At 56.6% G+C, this 18,090-nt stretch overlaps 1 protein-coding gene across 2 annotated transcripts; it reads right to left on the reverse strand.

Annotated features, from left to right (window-relative positions):
- Window positions 1-166: 166 nt before the first annotated feature.
- VPS28 (VPS28 subunit of ESCRT-I) lies at window positions 167-14,512 on the reverse strand. 2 transcript variants are annotated; one of them, XM_065582266.1, is made up of 10 exons: window positions 14,388-14,512; window positions 5,210-5,286; window positions 4,365-4,393; window positions 3,997-4,034; window positions 3,493-3,582; window positions 2,920-3,025; window positions 2,196-2,297; window positions 1,437-1,490; window positions 1,060-1,151; window positions 167-580 (listed from the first exon to the last, which is right to left on the reverse strand). In XM_065582266.1, the coding sequence occupies exons 2-10, from the start codon at window positions 5,244-5,246 to the stop codon at window positions 463-465; spliced, it is 666 nt and encodes a 221-aa protein (XP_065438338.1). In that variant the 5' UTR covers window positions 5,247-5,286; window positions 14,388-14,512; the 3' UTR covers window positions 167-462. The 2 variants fall into 2 exon arrangements, with proteins under 2 accessions (XP_065438338.1, XP_008163314.2); XM_008165092.4 differs by lacking the exon at window positions 14,388-14,512 and adding an exon at window positions 5,528-5,685.
- Window positions 14,513-18,090: the final 3,578 nt, after the last annotated feature.

Below are 18,090 nucleotides of genomic sequence, written 5' to 3' on the forward strand. Positions count from 1 at the left end.
TCTCCCCCTCCACCAGGCCAGCTGCTCCCTGCTCTTTGGAGCCTGGCAGGTTCTGGTTCTGCCCCTGCAGCCAGGAGCCAGCCTTGAGCCCCGGCTGCAGTGTCTGGGCCCTGCATCAGACCACGCCTCCTTCCCCCGCGCCCAGCACCACACCACACACGAGCCACAGCGGGAGGGGCTTTATTCGCGCAGGTTTGTACAGATCTGCCCCCTGCTCGCAGACCAGGCAGGGGCTGCCTGTGCTCCGGCTGGAGGAGCACCGTTCACACGGACAGCCCCAAGCGCTAATGCCCCTCCCAAGGGGGAGGGGCGGGGGACAGCATGGACAAACCCCACCACCCATGACCTCCTGCCCCCAGCACCAGCCCAGAGACCTGCCCAAGCCCTGAGCGCTATACGTGCAGCGGGGCTCTCAGGAGACGGGCAGCTGGAACCACCACTCCAGGGGGCGCTGGGCCGGGCTCAGGAGTGCAGGAAGCGGTTGAAGGCGTTGTAGGCCGATTCCAAATCAAACACCATCTGGCGCACTTGGGAGTCATCCAGCTCGTCGGAGGCAGACATCCCGCTCAGCGTCTGCAGCCTGCCAGGGAAGAGTCAGAGGGGGGTCCGGGCAGGAAGAAGGTGCTTCACAAGGTGACTGGGTGAGGGCTGCAGCTGGTGCTGCACTAGCAGGGGCCATTAAAAACAGACCCAGCCCTCTACAGCGCTGAGCTGGGGAGAGCCAGGATCTCCCTGGGGCTCCTCTAGCCCCTGCCCAACGCCCAGCTGGGCCAGAGGAGAAAAAGCATAACATGCCCCTGGTCAGAGCCACGGCTGGCAGGGCTGGTGCCACAGATCGTCTTACCATGAGCCCAACCCTGGGGTGCCCTGACCTCCCACGGCATAGGGAGTGCCACAAGCCTGCCTGCAAAGCAGCCCTCCTCAGCCCGGTGGGTGGAACCGCCCTCTCAGTTCTGCACAAGACCCACGGGGGGGCAAGGCTGGGTCAGGCCCCCCCATCCCCTCTGCTTGAGCGAGCAGAGATAGCCACAGGGGAGGGGCCCAGGGAGCCATACTCACCACTGGTTCACTTTCTGTCGCCCCTCGAAGTCAGGGGGCAGGTTGCTCATGCGATTCATTGTCTCCATCAGCTCCCGCAGGTCCGGCTGGATCTGGGGGCACAAACACATGCAGCCTGAGCCTTTCCTGCCCCAGGCCCCAGGACTGGCTGGGAAAACCCCACCCCTCAGTCCAGGCAGGAATCTCCTCTCCACGCAGCCAGGTGCTGATCCCGTCCCATGGCAATTAGCTTGGCAGAGAGTCACAGCCCATAGCCCTGCGGGCTGTTCCCCTTCCCTCTCCTGGGCCCAGGAGGAGATGGCTTGTGAAGCCAGCCAGGTTGCAGGCTCCAGGGAGAGTTCTCAGGGACTCAGCCTGGCTGTCTCCCCCAGTCTCACCTCATCCATGGCTCGGATCTCCAGGCGCAGCTTATCCATCACCGTGATGAAAAGCTGGAAGAGAGAAGAGACACCTCAGCAAAGGCCTGGAAGCCTGGGGAATGGCACCTGACAACCCCAGCCCTCCTAGGACAGCCCCCTGAGTGTGTGTGGGGGGGTGCGTAATGGAGGCCGGGGGAGGCAAAATCTTCCCAAACCGCTCACCATCAGGGTGGAGCAGGAGCGGGACAGTGGCGGATTTGGGGTCCCTGGAAAAATCTCCCCCCACCATGGCCCTGGGGCTGGAGGAGCTCTCACTCCCTGCCCCCCCCGGGTATTGAGGGGAAGAGGGGGGACACGGACAGGGCCGGCAGTCGCCTAGGGCGCGAACATTTGGGGGGCAGCAACCGCGGCAGCCGGATCTTCAGCTACCCCGGTCGTCAGCAGTATTTCAGGGGCGGGACCTTCCGCTGCCTCTGCTGCGGGTGGAAGATATGGAACAGGGGAGGGGCTCCAGGCTCAGAGCTCAACCCAAGCAAGGGATAAGCTCTCGGCCCTGCCCCACTCAGGGAGCTGAGAGCAGTGAGCGGGGGTGTGGCCTTGCCCCTAAGAGGCAGACCAGGGGACTAGCCTCCCCAAGGGGAAGCTTCACCTGCCACCCCTGCCCTTGAGAATTGGCCTGTCTAGACGCGCAAGGCAGGCTAGACCCGGCCCGGCCCCAGAAACACTGGGTACAGGCATTACAACGCACGCGGCCCCTCGCCATGGGCGGGAACGTACAGAGACGATGTCGGCAATGCAGCGGTTCAGGTTGCCCTTGTCATCCTTGATGGTGATTGGACGATCCTCCTTGATCCTCTCCATGGCCAGCGGGCAGTCGAGCTGCAGGAGATAGGACAGTCACCCCAAGCCCTGGGGAAGCTCGGCATGGGGGATGGGAGGGTCACAGCGAGCCCCGGGAGAGCTCGGCCCGGGGGACAGGGATAAAAACCCCAAACAAGCAACATTTCCCTGGGAAAGCTTCCAAGCACGGGACGGGGGTTCCAAACCCGTGCTGACCTGGGGGAGGGGGAGGAGAGTACCTTCAGTGCAGGCCCTGGTCAGTAAGCTGGGGTGTGTGTGAACTCACTGCCTGTCTGTAATCCAGGCGAACCGGTTAGAGTAATTCACCACTGGAACAATTTGCCCCAGGTCACGGTGGATTCTCCAGCACTGACGATTTTAAATCCAGACGGACTGCGTTTCTAACAGCTCTGCTCTGGGAATGACTTGGGGCAGGGCTCTGGCCTGTGTTACACAGGAGGTCGGATGGGATGGTGACACTGGTCCCTTCTGCCCTTGGAATAAACGAATCTATGCAGGATTTCTCTCTTCCCCCTCTGCCGAGTGGAGTCTAACCCAATCAGCAGCGGTACATCTAGGACCGCAGCCCCCTGTTCTAGGGGTCCCTGAGATTCCCATCTCAGTACCCCCATAAGCTGGAGTGCCAGGGAATTTAACTCACCCGGAACTTGCGGCAGAATTCATCGATGGAGCCGATCTCGGAACCCTGCACCTGTTTGAAGGCAGCTTTGTACTGGACCAGGAGCCGGGAGCAGGCTGCAGTGTACCTGGGGCGGGGAAGAGGGTACGGAGTAAGAACAGCCGCAAATAGCCAGAGCTGCTGATGCCAAGCAGGAGGGGGACACTGAGGTTGGGGACATAAAATAAGCAAGCAGCTTCCTTAGGAGGAGATGAGTTCACCCACATAACTGCCCCCAGGGCAGGGGAGCAGCCCCAAGGCCTGAGACTGGAGACCCCCTCCGGATGGAACAACACTGCCTGGTCCCAGGAAGGGAAGGGGGGCATGAGACAGGGGGGACCTGATCAGCTGTTTTGATGATTTTCTGAGCCCCCCCCCAGAGGAAACATCCCCTCCCCAGCGTGTCTCCAGGGTCTTGGGGAGCAGAAGTCACTCCGCTCCACTCAGTAATGACGCACACAGAGGGAGACATCCCTGCTGAGGAATCCCATGCGCTCGGCTCCCCGCCAACCCAAGAGAGTCCAGGCTGGAAAGAAGAACAGGGCCAGGACTCACTCGTTGGGAGAGACGCAGTCCTTGATGTAAGCTTTCTCCAGAGCCTGCATCGTCTTCACCACCGCAAACAGCTCAGCCATGTTATCGTACCTGAAACCAGAGGGCAGAATCCTGTGAGGGCGCACAGGCCGCGGCTGCCCCCCCTCACACCCTTTGCGATACACCCCCTCCCATGCCCCCAGGAACAGCACAAAGGCTCTAGCGCTTCAGGGCCAAGGGGGACCACTCGCTTTTTCCAGAGATGACATTTCCACCTACTCCTCCTTCCTTGGACACAGCCTGCACTGGCCAATGGCAGAGACAGGACAAAGGGGCTCTCGGGTCTTTTCTGGCTTGGCAGGGGCAGGACACCAGAATAGAGAGCTCCCTGCACCATCAGCCCCAGCATCTTCAGAGCAAGAATCTCACTGCAGACAGCAGCTCGAACTCCCGGTACACGCACGCCAACACAGAACTGCGTGCACGGGACCCACAGGAAACCCATTCCGCTGGGGATGGACTCACTTTTCTCGCTCCCGTGCATTCTTATACAGCTTCACCTCCTGCAAGGACAGCAGACACACACAGCATGTCAGGCAACGTCACAGCCTCTGAACTGAAATCTATGCACACAGGCTGGGGGTGGGGGAACGGGGACACAGCTGACAGATATGGAGCCTCCTGCATCCTCTCCAAGGGGCAGAGGAGACGGGTTCCAGAAGAACCCCCACTGGGATGGAGATTAGGGGCTGCCTGGGGTCCCTGGATGCCCCAGGACTGAGGGGTGTGCATCCATCTGCAGAGCACAAACCCAACTTACGCTGGAAAGTCTTTCTGCCTCCTGTGCCAGAGACAGAGCAAGGAGGGGACACGACAAGGCACGTGCTACTCACCTCGTACAGTTCCGGCTTATTCCCTGGGGCTGAAAAAGAGGGAAACCCGTGAACAGCAGTAGCCCCAAGGGCTTTCCAGCCATTCTCACAATGACACTTCTTCCTGGTCACCCTGTGTTATGAAGGGCCAGTGTGGCAGCTCCTCACCCCCCTAGCTGCTGGGCGACTGCTACCCAGGAACCCTACGACCAGCCTCAGGACCCCGAAGGCCAGCAGAGACTCTTCCAGCCCTGCACCTCCTGCTGGCCACCAGCCATTGCTCCAAGCCAGGGACCCAGGAACAGTCCAAAGGGGAGAATCACAGAGATTCGGAGCCGGAAGGGACCTCGAGAGGCCATCAAATCCAGCCCCCTGCACCGAGACCATCCCCGACAGGGGTCTGTCCAGCCTGGTCTTAAAAATCTCCAGTGATGGGGATCCCACAGCCCCCCTGGGCCGCCCGTTCCAGAGCTTAACTCCGCCGAGAGCTGGACACCCGTTCCCAAGCTCTAACCGAGCCTCGGTGGCTGCCCCTTAGGCCCATTGCGGCCCGTCCTAGGTGCAGCGGCCACGGAGAACCAGCCTTCAGGGAGCTGCAGAAACCAAGTGCGCCCCACACACAGCCCTGGCAAGGCCCCTCGCTCCTGCCCCACAGGTAGCTTCAGCGGGGGGGGGGGAGGCCAGACCCATTGCACGCGTGTTCTCCTGGGGGCCGGGCGCCCCCGCCCCGGGCCGAGCGGGCACTTGGCGAGCGCGGCGCTGGCTGGAGCCAGCAGGGGAAGGGGCGGCACAGCCGGGCCTAGCCCGCGGGAGCGCTGCGGAGCGGCCGGGCCCGTCCCCTGCCCGGGGCTCGGGGTTCAACTCACCTCCCAGGCCGGGAGCCGCGGGGATCCCGTGAAACATCCTGGCGGGCGGCGGGCGGGCGGCGCTCCCCGGGGAGCCTCTGCGGGGCAGAGAGACGCGTTAGCGCCGGGCCTGTCCCCAGCCCAGACCGGCACCCCGGCACCGCGGCGCGGAGCGAGCCCAGCCCAGCCCGGCACCACGGCGAGGGGCGCGGCCAGCCCCGGCACACCCCGGGGGGTGACAGCCCCGGTCCGGAACCCCGGCCCCCCAGCGACCCCACGGCCCGGCCGCGGGTAACGAGCAGCTTCGCCCCCGCGGGGTCCGGTCCCGACCCGACCCACCTGCCGCGGCCGGGCTCCTTCCTGCGGGCCGCTCGCTCGCTCGCTTCCTGGAAAATGGCGTCGGCGCCCATCGGGCGCTCGGGACTCCACTCGCCGGGCCTAGCGGCCCATCGGGCGCTCGGGGCTCGGCCCGGCTGCCTGGGGCTCGGCGGGCGGGGAGGGGGAGTGGGCGGGGCGCGGGGCGGGGCGTCCGTGAGCGAAGCGGGAAAGGCGCGCGCGCGCTGGGCGGGAAGGGGGAGGTTCGAAGGCGGCGCCCGGCGTCTCGAGGACAGCCGAGAGCCCCGCCCCCTCCCCCCGCCCTGAGGGGGAGGCTGCCCGGTCAGTCCTGCTGACCGGACCCGGGTACTTGGCGGGCCGGGCTCCAGTCGCTCCCTGCGCCGGCTCCGCAGCGCCCATTGGCTGCACCTCGGCCGAGGAGCCCGGCTCGCGGGGAGCTGAGCCGCCCCTGACCTGGCTCCCAGGCACCTCCTGGACCCAGCTCCCTCCCTGCTCGTTAGCCCCCCCGTCCCTCCCACACGGCCGATGAAAAGGCGCTGACGGTATTGTTGGTCCCACCGTGATCAAAGGGGGACGAGCCGCCGGCTAGGCCATGTGAGCCACCAGTGGAAAAGTTACGCTCTGCTACGTGTAGCCCTGTTCGTCTGGAGCATGCGCTATAAACGTGTGCGCGCTGCAGCTCAACCCTGTTTCTGGGCGATACCCCCGACACATTGCCCCGGATGGGCCACCGACAGGCTAGACGGTACTGATGCCAATGCGCTGAACCCATTGGGAGAAGCCAGGGACTACCTCTGGGTCAGCAGGACATGCCTGGACTCCAAGAGCTTTTCCATGCCCGCGTGCTGCAAGCTTGGGTTTGGTTTGGACAGAGGATGCACAAGTCATGTGGCAAAGGCTATAAAAAGGCAGCAAGGAGCCTGGCGGCACCTTAAAGACTAACAGATTTATTTGGGCATAAACTTTCGTGGGTAAAAACCCCACTTCTTCAGATGCATAGAGTGAAAGTTACAGATGCAGGCATTATATTGTGACGAACTGGGACTGTTCTTGCTGGGGTGTGTGAATGCTGACAGGGGAGTGTGACTAGGATGGTCTGCATCGGGGGATGGGAGCCGGCCCAAGGGAACATACCTGAGCTTGTAACATGAGAACCCAGGAGGGGGTTGGAGGTCAGGTGACTCCGGGGCCCGGGAAACCGAACAAAGGCTGTGGGAGGGGTCGCTGAAGCCAGAGTGCTGGAAGCAGGCTGGAAGCAGGCTGGAAGGAGGCTGGAGAGATGGCTGGGAGGCAGAGATGGCTCTGACCCCCCAAGGGGGGTGGGCTGGCATGCCCTGGGACCCCAAGCTGGACCTAACTGAGGGGGGCCCTGTTGTCTGTGCCTGCAAGACCTGTCTTGGACTGTATTCCTGTCATCCAAATAAACCTTCTGCTTTACTGGCTGGCTGAGAGTCATGGTGAATCGCAGGAAGCCGGGGGTGCAGGGCCCTGAGTCCCCCAATACTCCGTGACAACTGGTGGCAGCGGTGGGATCTACTGCACCCCGTGGACGGCGCTTCCTGCAGTAAGTGACTGGGGAGCAGTAAAACGAAGGGGGATTGACGGGGACCAGGCCTGCTGAAGAGTGGGAGAGAGACGGTTATTACCCCTGGGAGTGTGTGACCAGCGAGAAGGACTTTTGCAGTAACAGGGTCCCCCGGGGGGATCGCAGCGAGTGGTCCCAGGGGCGGAGGAGTCTGCAGCTCGACCCTGGCAGAGAGGTGGTGACCTCGAGAAGGGCTGGCACACTAGGGGTCCCCCTGGGAACTGTGGGGAGCTGTGAGCACACAGGCCGGTGAGTGGCCAGCAGGAAGATGTATGCCAAGCGGCTTAAGAGCGACCTGGTGGAGCTGTGCAAGCAGAGGCGGCTGCGCATTGGGAGGTTCACCAAAGAACAGCTCATTGCCCAGCTAGAGGCGGAAGATCGCGCGAATGAACCGATCCCTGTGTCTCAGGGAAGCAGCCTGGCAAATGCAGCGCAGGCACCAGTGTCTGTCCCAGCTGGGAGTGGTCAGCCGGCTGCTGAGGGCTTCCCGAGACCCCTCCTTCCTATGCCTAGGGGAAGGGTGGGGAGGAGCCCAGCAAATACCGAAGGCGCCGTGGCCCCCCCGGCCAGCAGGGGACCCTCCCGGCGAAGCTCGCCGGCCAGCAGAGGATCCTCCCGGCGACGTTCGGCATCCGGGGAGCGGAATTGGCTGGAATGGGAGAAAGAGCTAAAACTGAGAGAGCTGGAGGATCGTGAACAACAGAGACAGCATGAAGAGAGACAGCATCAGCGTGAAGAGAGACAGCGTCAGCATGAACGGGAGGAGAAAGAGAGACAGAGACAGGAGAATGAGAGACAGCGTCAGCATGACCTGGAACTGGCGAGATTGAAGGGCAGCGAACCCCCGGCTGCGGTGAGTGAGGGGGGACCCAGGACTGCACGGAGCTTTGATAAGTGCATCATGGCCCCATACAAGGAGGGGGAGGACATGGATGACTTCCTGGAGGCCTTTGAGACGGCCTGCGAGCTGCACCGGGTTGATCCCGCGGACAGACTCCGGGTCCTTACCCCCTTACTGGACCCCAAATCCGTGGCATTGTACCGCCAACTGGGAGAGGCAGAGAAAGGGGACTACGAACTATTCAAAAAGGCCCTGCTACGTGAGTTTGGGCTGACTCCTGAGATGTACCGGGGAAGGTTCCGGAGTCAAGATAAAACCCCTGAGATCTCATATCTGCAACTAGCCGTCCGCATGGAAAGATACGCCAGCAAGTGGGCTGGTGGGGCCCAGACGAAGGAGGACCTGATTAAACTGCTGGTACTGGAGCAACTGTATGAGCGGTGCCCATCCGACCTGAGGCTGTGGTTGGTGGACAGAAAGCCAGAGAACCCGCGACACGCCGGGCAGCTGGCTGATGAGTTTGTAAAGAGCCGGTCAGGGGGTGGCAGGGAGGAGCCCCAAAGGAACAGGCCCGCCGTGATGCAGAGAGAGAGTCACCCTGGGACCTCCCAAAGAGGGAATATGGGGAATCCCCTCCCACAGGGAATGCCCAGCGTCAGGGACAACCGACCGGCTCGAGGGGACCCACAGGACATGAGCTGCTATTACTGCGGCCGAAGAGGCCACGTTCGGGCCCAGTGCCCCAAGCTCAAGGACAGACTGAGCAGACCGAACCCGCATAGGGTTAACTTGGTAGAGGCCCAGACGGACGAGGGGCAGGCTTCTCACGCAAGAGGGGCTGGCAGCTTATCAACTGCTCAAGAGAGAGAAGGGCCCCAGGCCAGCTCCTCTAGGGGGCTGGATGCCCCAGACTCAGGGTTTTTGGTTTATACGGTGGGCGCGGGGCTGTCCCTCCGGAGAGAGTACCTTGTTCCCCTGGAGGTGGATGGGAGGAAGGTCAATGGATACTGGGATACGGGCGCAGAGGTGACGCTGGCCCGGCCCGAGGTGGTGGCCCCAGATCAGGTGGTGCCCAACTCCTACCTGACCCTGACGGGGGTGGGCGGAACACCAGTCAAAGTGCCCGTGGCAAGGGTACACCTGAAGTGGGGGGCCAAGGAGGGCCCCAAGGATGTGGGGGTACACCCGTATTTGCCCACTGAGGTATTGATGGGGGGGGACCTGGAGAACTGGCCAAGCAACCCCCAAAAGGCACTGGTTGTGACCCGCAGTCAGAGCCGGCGAGGGGCCCTGCGCCCTGGCCTTGGGGGGGGTGCCTTGCCTGAGGCGCAGGACCCTAACCTAGTGGGGAGGGAACGCCCAGGGACGCGGCTCAGGGAGGCTGCAGCTTCGGACCCAGCGGGCGAGAAAGAGCAGGTGGCCATCCCTGTCCCAGCTGCTGAGTTCCAGGCCGAGTTACAGAGAGACCCCTCCTTGCGGAAGATAAGGGACCTGGCCGACCTCAATGCGGTACAGACCATGGAACGAGGTGGCCGGAAAAGGTTCCTGTGGGAGAAGGGGTTCCTGTACCGAGAATGGGCTCCCCCAGGGAAAATGGAGTCAGGGGGGATCAGGAGGCAGCTGGTGGTACCCCAGAAGTATCGCCGCCAGCTGCTGTGCCGGGCCCATGACATTCCCCTCTCAGGGCACCAGGGAACCTGGCGTACCCAGCAGAGGCTGCTACGGAGCTTTTACTGGCCTGGGGTCTTTGTTACTGTCCGACAGTACTGCGGATCCTGTGACCCCTGTCAGAGGGGGAGGAAGGCCTGGGACAAGGGGAAAACAGCTTTAGGACCCTTGCCCAGCATAAAGGATCCTTTCCAGAGGGTGGCCAAGGTTAAAAGGGCGGCTCTAAACCAAGAGAGCCCAAAGCACAGACCTCCAGACTGGAGCGCTGGGAGAAGACCACAGCCCAGTTGGAACCCCAGAGGTATGGGGGTGGGGAAAGGGCACAGGCCGCATAAACCTTCCCACATGCGAACTGCGAGTGCCATCAAGCACCCCCGACCTAAGGGGGGGCGTGGAACGGAAGGGGCCTGGTGTAACTCCCACCAAGGAACTGGAGGGATGCGGGGGCATCCATGGGAACGGGGGTAGGTTCGAACTTCCCCAGGTCACTGGCTAAAGTGACCCTGCTCAGTTCGGTCTCGAAGGGGGGAGAGATGTGACGAACTGGGACTGTTCTTGCTGGGGTGTGTGAATGCTGACAGGGGAGTGTGACTAGGATGGTCTGCATCGGGGGATGGGAGCCGGCCCAAGGGAACATACCTGAGCTTGTAACATGAGAACCCAGGAGGGGGTTGGAGGTCAGGTGACTCCGGGGCCCGGGAAACCGAACAAAGGCTGTGGGAGGGGTCGCTGAAGCCAGAGTGCTGGAAGCAGGCTGGAAGGAGGCTGGAGAGATGGCTGGGAGGCAGAGATGGCTCTGACCCCCCAAGGGGGGTGGGCTGGCATGCCCTGGGACCCCAAGCTGGACCTAACTGAGGGGGGCCCTGTTGTCTGTGCCTGCAAGACCTGTCTTGGACTGTATTCCTGTCATCCAAATAAACCTTCTGCTTTACTGGCTGGCTGAGAGTCATGGTGAATCGCAGGAAGCCGGGGGTGCAGGGCCCTGAGTCCCCCAATACTCCGTGACATATATACTGACACATGGAGAGCAGGGAGTTACTTCACAAGTGGAGAACCAGTGCTGACAGGGCCAATTCAATCAGGATGGATGTAGTCCACTCCCGATCATAGATGAGGAGGTGTCAATTCCAGGAGAGGAAAAGCTGCTTCTGTAATAAGCCAGCCACTCCCAGTCCCTGTTCAAGCCCCGATTAATGGTGTTAAATTTGCAAATGAATTTTAGTTCTGTTGTTTCTCTTTGAAGTCTGTTTCTGAAGTTTTTTTTGTTCAATGATAGTGACTTTTAAATCTGTAATAGAATGACCAGGGAGATTGAAGTGTTCACCTACTGGCTTTTGTATGTTACCATTCCTGATGTCCGATTTCTGTCCATTTATTCTTTTGCGGAAGGACCGTCCGGTTTGGCCAATGTACATGGCAGAGTGGCATTGCTGGCACATGATGGCATATATAACATTAGTGGATGTACAGGTGAATGAGCCCTTGATGGTGTGGCTGATGTGGTTGGGTCCTCTGATGGTGTCACCAGAGTAGATATGGGGACAGAGTAGGCAACGAGGTTTGCTACAGGGATTGGTTCCTGGATTGGTGTTTCTGTGGTGTGGTGTGTAGTTGCTGGTGAGTATTTGCTTCAGGTTGGGGGCGTTGTCTGTAAGCAAGGACTGGCCTGCCTCACAAGGTCTGTGAGAGTGAGGGATCATTTTCCAGGATAGGTTGTAGATCGTGGATAATGCGCTGGAGAGGTTTTAGCTGGGGGCTGTATGTGATGGCCAGTGGTGTTCTGTTGTTGTCCTTGTTGGGCCTGTCCTGTAGTAGGTGATTTCTGGGTACCCGTCTTGCTCTGTCAATCTGTTTCCTCACTTCCCCAGGTGGGTATTGTAGTTTTACGAATGCTTGATAAAGATCTTGTAGGTTTTTGTCTCTGTCTGAGGGGTTGGAGCAAATTCGGTTGTATCTTAGGGCTTGGCTGTAGACAATGGATCGTGTGATGTGTCTTGGATGGAAGCTGGAGGCATGTAAGTAAGTATAGCGGTCAGTAGGTTTCCGGTATAGGGTGGTGTTTATGTGACCATCACTTATTTGCACTGTAGCGTCCAGGAAGTGGATCTCTTGTGTGGACTGGTCCAGGCTGAGGTTGATGGTGGGGTGGAAATTGTTGAAGTCCAGGTGGAATTCTTCAAGGGCCTCCTTTCCGTGGGTCCATATGATGAAGATGTCATCAATGTAGCGCAAGTAGAGGAGGGGCACTAGGGGACGAGAGCTGAGGAAGCGTTGTTCTAAGTCAGCCATAAAAATATTGGCATACTGTGGGGCCATGTGGGTACCCATAGCAGTGCCGCTGACTTGAAGGTATAAGTTCTCCCCAAATCCGAAGTGGTTGTGGGTGAGGACAAAGTCACAAAGCTCAGCCACCAGGCGTGCTGTGGCCTCATCAGGGATACTGTTCCTGACAGCTTGTAGTCCATCCTCATGTGGAATATTGGTGTAAAGTGCTTCTACATCCATGGTGGCCAGGATGGTGTTTTCAGGAAGAACAGCAATGCATTGTAGTTTCCTCAGGAAGTCGGTGGTGTCTCGAAGATAGCTGGGAGTGCTGGTAGCGTAGGGTCTGAGGAGAGAGGCCAAATAGCCAGATAATCCTGCTGTAAGAGTGCCAATGCCTGAGATGATGGGACGCTGCATCGTCTCCATTTTGTCCTCAATCCTGCTTCTCATCCCTGGAGTCGCTTCTCTACAGCCTGAGGCTTTGAACAAAGGACTGATAGATCCGTCCAAGCTGTGGATGTGTTCCAGAGGGGCTTTACAAGCCGGCAAACTCACCAGTGCTGCTAAGACCTGCTGTAACTTCAGAGTCCATATATGTCTATATCAGAATGCTTTGACCATTTAACAACTCTCATCCTTCTTTTCTTCAGTATCTAAAACTAAAAGTTTAGTTTAAAATAAAAGAATTGGCTGGCAGCATGGTATTTTGGGTAAGATCCAAACTACAGTTGCAGTAGAATCTCAGTTATGAACACCAGAGATACAAACTGGTCAACCACACACCTCACTTGGAACCGGAAATACTCAATCAGGCAGCAGCAAAGACCAAAGGGGAAAAAAGCAAATGCAATAATGTGTTAAATGTAAACTACTAAAAAAAGGGGAAATTTAATTTTTTTTTGACAAGGTAAGGAAACTTTGTGCTTGTTTCATTTAAATTAAGTTGGTTAAAAGCTGCTTTTTTTCTTCTGCATAATAAAGTTTCAAAGCTGTGTTAAGTCAATGTTCAGTTGTAAACTTTTGAAAGAACCATAACATTTTGGTCAGAGTTACAAACATTTCAAAGTTACAATGTCCATTCCCAAGGTGTTTGTAACTCCGAGGTTCTACAGTAGTAAACACTACGCTCGGCTGATGCCGCAACTCATGGTGTCGGATGCTATCAGGCAGCCAAGGGATATCTACATAGAACACATCACCGGACATTGGCAGTACCAGGAGGGATGAGCTGAGGTGCCGATGAGACGCGCAGTCGGGAAAGTAACTCAAATACTTTCCTGATAGGTTGCCCATTTAGAAGGGGGGGAAAAAAAACAGTCCATCCTAAATTCTCAGTTACTGAGGGACAATCTTCACAAAGCTTTCCCCCACCAACTCTCTGTATAACTTTTTTCATGAGTAATGTACCTGAATACATGGATGCTAGGTATCTAAACTGTATTCTTAAATTCATTCACCTAAATTTGGGTTATTGCTGATTATGCACTATATGTATCTGATGACTTTATCCACAAACCCAAAGTTTGTTTTTAATCTAAGCACTATACCCAGATGTACAGACAGTCTTGTCTCAACCTATGTATTATATAATTTTTTTTAACATTAGCTTTAATAAAAAAAATTAAATTTGATCTGGTAATGTGGCTGGCCCTTTGGAAATCAGAAGAACATTTTGTATAGTGAATAGAGTTTTAAATAACTTCTCACTTTACTGGACCTATTTGCTAACTGGGAGTCAGAAACTGGAATGCAATAAAGGGAGCTATATTTCTTTTTTTTTCAGCTTCTTGATAACCAGTGTGGTGGGTCAGGAGCACTGTTTGTGACTGGTTGGTGAGTCTAACTACAGTGTTAACCACCAGTCTTTGGGAGAATCTGCTCTCCTTTTTACAGCCTGCCCCGACCTTGGCATTTCCAGTGTGGACTACCCAAAGCACCTCGGGTCATTAACCGTTGGAAAAAGTTTACCAAGCATAGTGATAGATTTTCCATTACTAGAAACTTTTAAATCAAGATTGAATCAAAGCATATCTTTCAGAAAACCACCAAACAGGAATCAATTCATGGAAGTCTTATGGCCTGTTATACAGGAAGTGAGACTAGATGATCACAGTGACTATTCCAGCCTGTGCTGGTGGGAGGAGTGAGGGGCAAACTGGCCTACAGCAGCCCAGCACAGGATGGGTCATGTGACCGTTCTCTCCCCATCCCCTCTCGCCCCCTGTGCCAAACTCAGCTTGGCCCCAGGAATGTTTGGCCCAATGTGTCTGAGGGAGGGTGGGCCTGGAAATTGGGGCCAGGCTGATAGCCTGTTAGTCTCTTCCCTAGCCTTACAGATGCCACTGCATGTTTCCTATATGGCCCTCCTTTGCTGGCAACCCAGCATGTCCGTATCTTATCAAACTCTCTGGGGATTTGCAGGGAAGGGTTGAGGGGGTTCCCTAGCTCGTGGCTTTTTGCCCTATTAGGTCACGATTCCTACAGAGGACAGCTCACTTACTTACCAGATCAGCTGTTGGGGTCACCAGTGTTTAGTTGTTGGCTGTATGTGTGTGTTCCCGGGGTATGCTGTCCCAGCGCTGCCTTGACAGCTGACACAGCAGATCTCATTCAAACTGCCCACAAAGCCCACAAGACTTGGTTTGTAGCAAAGGCACCCAGCCAGATTGATTGTCAACAAACCACTTTATTTGCACTCGATACGGGCTAAAGTACACTCAGTACACGTATGCTCGTGACAGTGGACCAGCTCAGTGAATGACAGGACTTTCCACTTCCCCCTCGGCCAGACAAAGACACATACGCTGTGACCACTCTTTTATACACGGATACAAACAAGCAACAGAGGGTCCTGTGGCACCTTTGAGACTAACAGAAGTATTGGGAGCATAAGCTTTCGTGGGTAAGAACCTCACTTCTTCAGATGCAAGATACAAACAAGTTACATGTTGCCCCTCTGACGTAGTTAGTTACCACTCTTTGCCTGTACATATTGGTTCGATCAAAACATCTTTATCCATCACACTGTCATCCTGACCTTATCTTTAGGAGGGGTCAACATGTCCTTGTTATCTTTGGGGAGTGTGTTTGTTCCATACTTGTTATTGGGGTGTTCTGGTACCACCCTTCTGGAATGTCTTTATGGGAGTGTCCTGGGCATAGCACTTCTTAGGAACGTGTATATTTTTGCAATACCAGCCCTGTTCTTGCCAAGTTCGGTGAACTTGCAGGCAGGAATGTTTTCCAACAGGGCCTGACTGCTGCTCACAGCCTTGACTTTTGCTCACTTCGCTTTGTGTCAGCAAGGCTTGACCACTACTTTAGTTGAACCCTTATATCAGGCCTCATGTTTCAGGATGTCGTGGGGTACGCACACCCCATCCCCCCTTGGGGCAGGGCAGGGTTGTGATACCACTGCTGTTACGGTCTCCCTGACAGTCTTTAGGCTGAAAGTGGTATGGCCCAGAGGCCGGAGACTGTAGCAGCCCTTGGGGTCAGGGCAGTGCTGCCTAGTGGCCAGAGTCAATTACAGCAGCCATTGGGGTCAGGGCAGCGCGGGCCAGAGTCCATGTAACAGCCCTCAGGTACAGGGTTATACTGAGGCAGCAGCTGGAGCATGGTCTGAGGGGCGGGACTTCCGCCGCCCATAGTGTGGGGTTAACCCTCTTTTGTCCAGTACAGGGTATGCTCACACCGTCTCTTTCTACTACAACACAATGTGTCAAAGTGGGGTTTTCCCTTGTTATGTTGTATGTGAGCCTATGTGAGTTTTACTGTTTTGTATGAATACTGTGTGTGCCTCAGTTTCCCTGTGTGCTGCACCAATACCTCGGTGGTGGGAATAGGGGTGTGTGACTTTGGCTGAGATCCTCTAGGGCAGGTGAGGCTGCTGCAGCTGCCTGCACATGTGCTATGGCCGGTGCCCTTCGTAACCTGAGACCCAGGAGGGGGATGCACCCAGGTGACACTTTGCCCGGAAGCGAGAAATGGGGGTGTCGGAGGTTAGGTCGCTAGGCAGTCTGCTTGGGGGGCCTGGAAGAGGGGGAGTTAAGGGCGTCTGGCCCAGGACTCCCCAAGATGGACTTGGCTGAAAGTCACTGATTTCTGGGCTAATAAGTTCTGTTCCTCGCTGTGATCCTGTCGGCGAATAAACCTATTTTCCCAGCTGGCTGAGAGTCACGTCTGACTGCGGAGTTGGGGGGCAGGGCCCTCTGGCTGCCCCAGGACCCCGCCTGGGCGGACTCGCTGCGGGAAGCGCATGGTGTGGAAGGGGATGTGGATGCTCCGAGGCCAGATCCAGGAAAATCAAAGCGGTGGAAGCTTCTTGCCCCGGCGACAGTCTGCTCCGAGAGAGGAGGCTCCCCCAGAGTCCTGCCTGGCTTCATATGGAGCAGTTCCAGAGCATCGCCCGGGGACGCCGTACACACCTAGGTTCCAAATTCCCCAGGAAACCTTGGATGTGGCTCTCCCCTCGCATACTACACAGTAATGCCACTGCGCAGTGACTTACCTGGCATGCACGAGAAGAGAACCAGGGCCCTCGCTTTCCCCTTCACAGAGGTAGCTCTCACAGTGCGCTGGGTGCTGCACAAGCCCCCAGAAGGGCACCATCCCTGCCCCCAGAAGCTTACTATGTGAGCAGGGAAAGGGGAGGTGTGTGTGTGTCACACACACCGGATGAGGAGTCATCTCAGGAGTTAGCCACTGCAAACATTGTGCAGTGTCTTCATTGAATCACAGAAATGCAGGGCTGGAAGGGACCTTGAGAGGCCATCGACTCCTCGCCCCCAAACACACACACACATGCCGAGGCAGGCCCAAGTAAACCTAAACCATCCCTGACAAGTGTTTGTCCAGCCTGTTCTTAAAAGCCTCTAATGCTGGGGATTCCACAACCTCCCTTGGAAACCTCTTCCAGAGCTTAGAAAGCTTTTCCTAATATCTAACCTAAATCTGCCTTCCTGCCGATTCAGACTATTACTTCTTGCCTTATCTTCAGTGCCATGGAGAACAATTGATCCCCCCTCCTCTTCGGAACATATTTGAAGACTTATCAGATCTCACCTCAGTCTGCTTTTCTCAAGACTAAACATGCCCAGTTTTTTAACCTTTCCTCATTGGTCAGGCTTTCTAAACCTTTGATCGTTTTTGTAGCTCTCTTCTGGAATTCCTCCAATGTATCTACAGCTAAAGCGCGGTGCTCGGAACTGGGCACACTTCTCCCGCTGAGGATTCAGCAGGGCCGAGCAGAGCAGAACAGTTACCTCCTGTGTTTTACAACCCTAGAACAAGACTAGTCTTTTCTGCTACTGCATCACACTCTTGGTCACATTCAATTTGTGATCCACTATAACCCCAGACCCTGTTCACCACCTAGCTGGTTATTCCCCATTTCATAGATGTGCACTTCATTTTTCCTACCTAAGAGCAGTACTTTGCACTTGTTTTATTAAAATTTCATCTTGTTGATTTCAGACCAACACTCTAATTTGTCAAGGTCCTTTTGAATTCTAATCCTGGTCTCCAAAGGGCTTGCAGCCCCTCCCAGCATAGTGTCATCCACACATTTTCTAAGCACACTCTCCACTCCATTATCCAAGTTGTTAATGAACATACTGAATAGTACTGGCCCCAGGGCTGACCCCTGCAGGACCCCACTAGCTCGGCCCTCTCAGTTTGACAGTTAACCATTGATAACTACTCTTTGAGTACGGTCTTTGAACCAGTCGTGCACCTACCTTCTAGTAATTTAATCTAAACCACATTTCCCGAGTTTGTTTGAGAATGTCATATGGGACTGCGTCAAAAGCCTTCCCAAAATCAAGATATAGTGCGTCTACAGCTTCCCCCCACCCACTAGGCCAGTAACCCAGTCAAAGAAGGAAATGAGGTTGGTTGGCATGATCTGTTCTTGGCAAATGCATGTTGGCTATTTCTTATCACCCTGTGTCCTCTAGGTGCTCACACATTGCTGGGAGGGGGAGCTTATTCCTGCACTAGGAAGGTAACCCCCTTCCTCTCTTCACGCTAGGCCAAAGTTTAGAGCACCGTCGGCCAGCTGGATCGAGAGGGGTGCAGTGCTCCAGCCAGGCAGCCCCTAACCCTCTCGAGGCACATGGCAGCTTCTGCACTCCCTGCCTTGCCCGCCCGCTGAGGTAGGGCCTGCCTGTGCAGGCAGGGCTGGGCCTTCTGTACATGGTTGGCAGG

Source organism: Chrysemys picta, chromosome 2 (genome assembly GCF_011386835.1).
Source record: "Chrysemys picta bellii isolate R12L10 chromosome 2, ASM1138683v2, whole genome shotgun sequence".
Classification (NCBI taxonomy): Eukaryota; Metazoa; Chordata; order Testudines; family Emydidae; genus Chrysemys; species Chrysemys picta.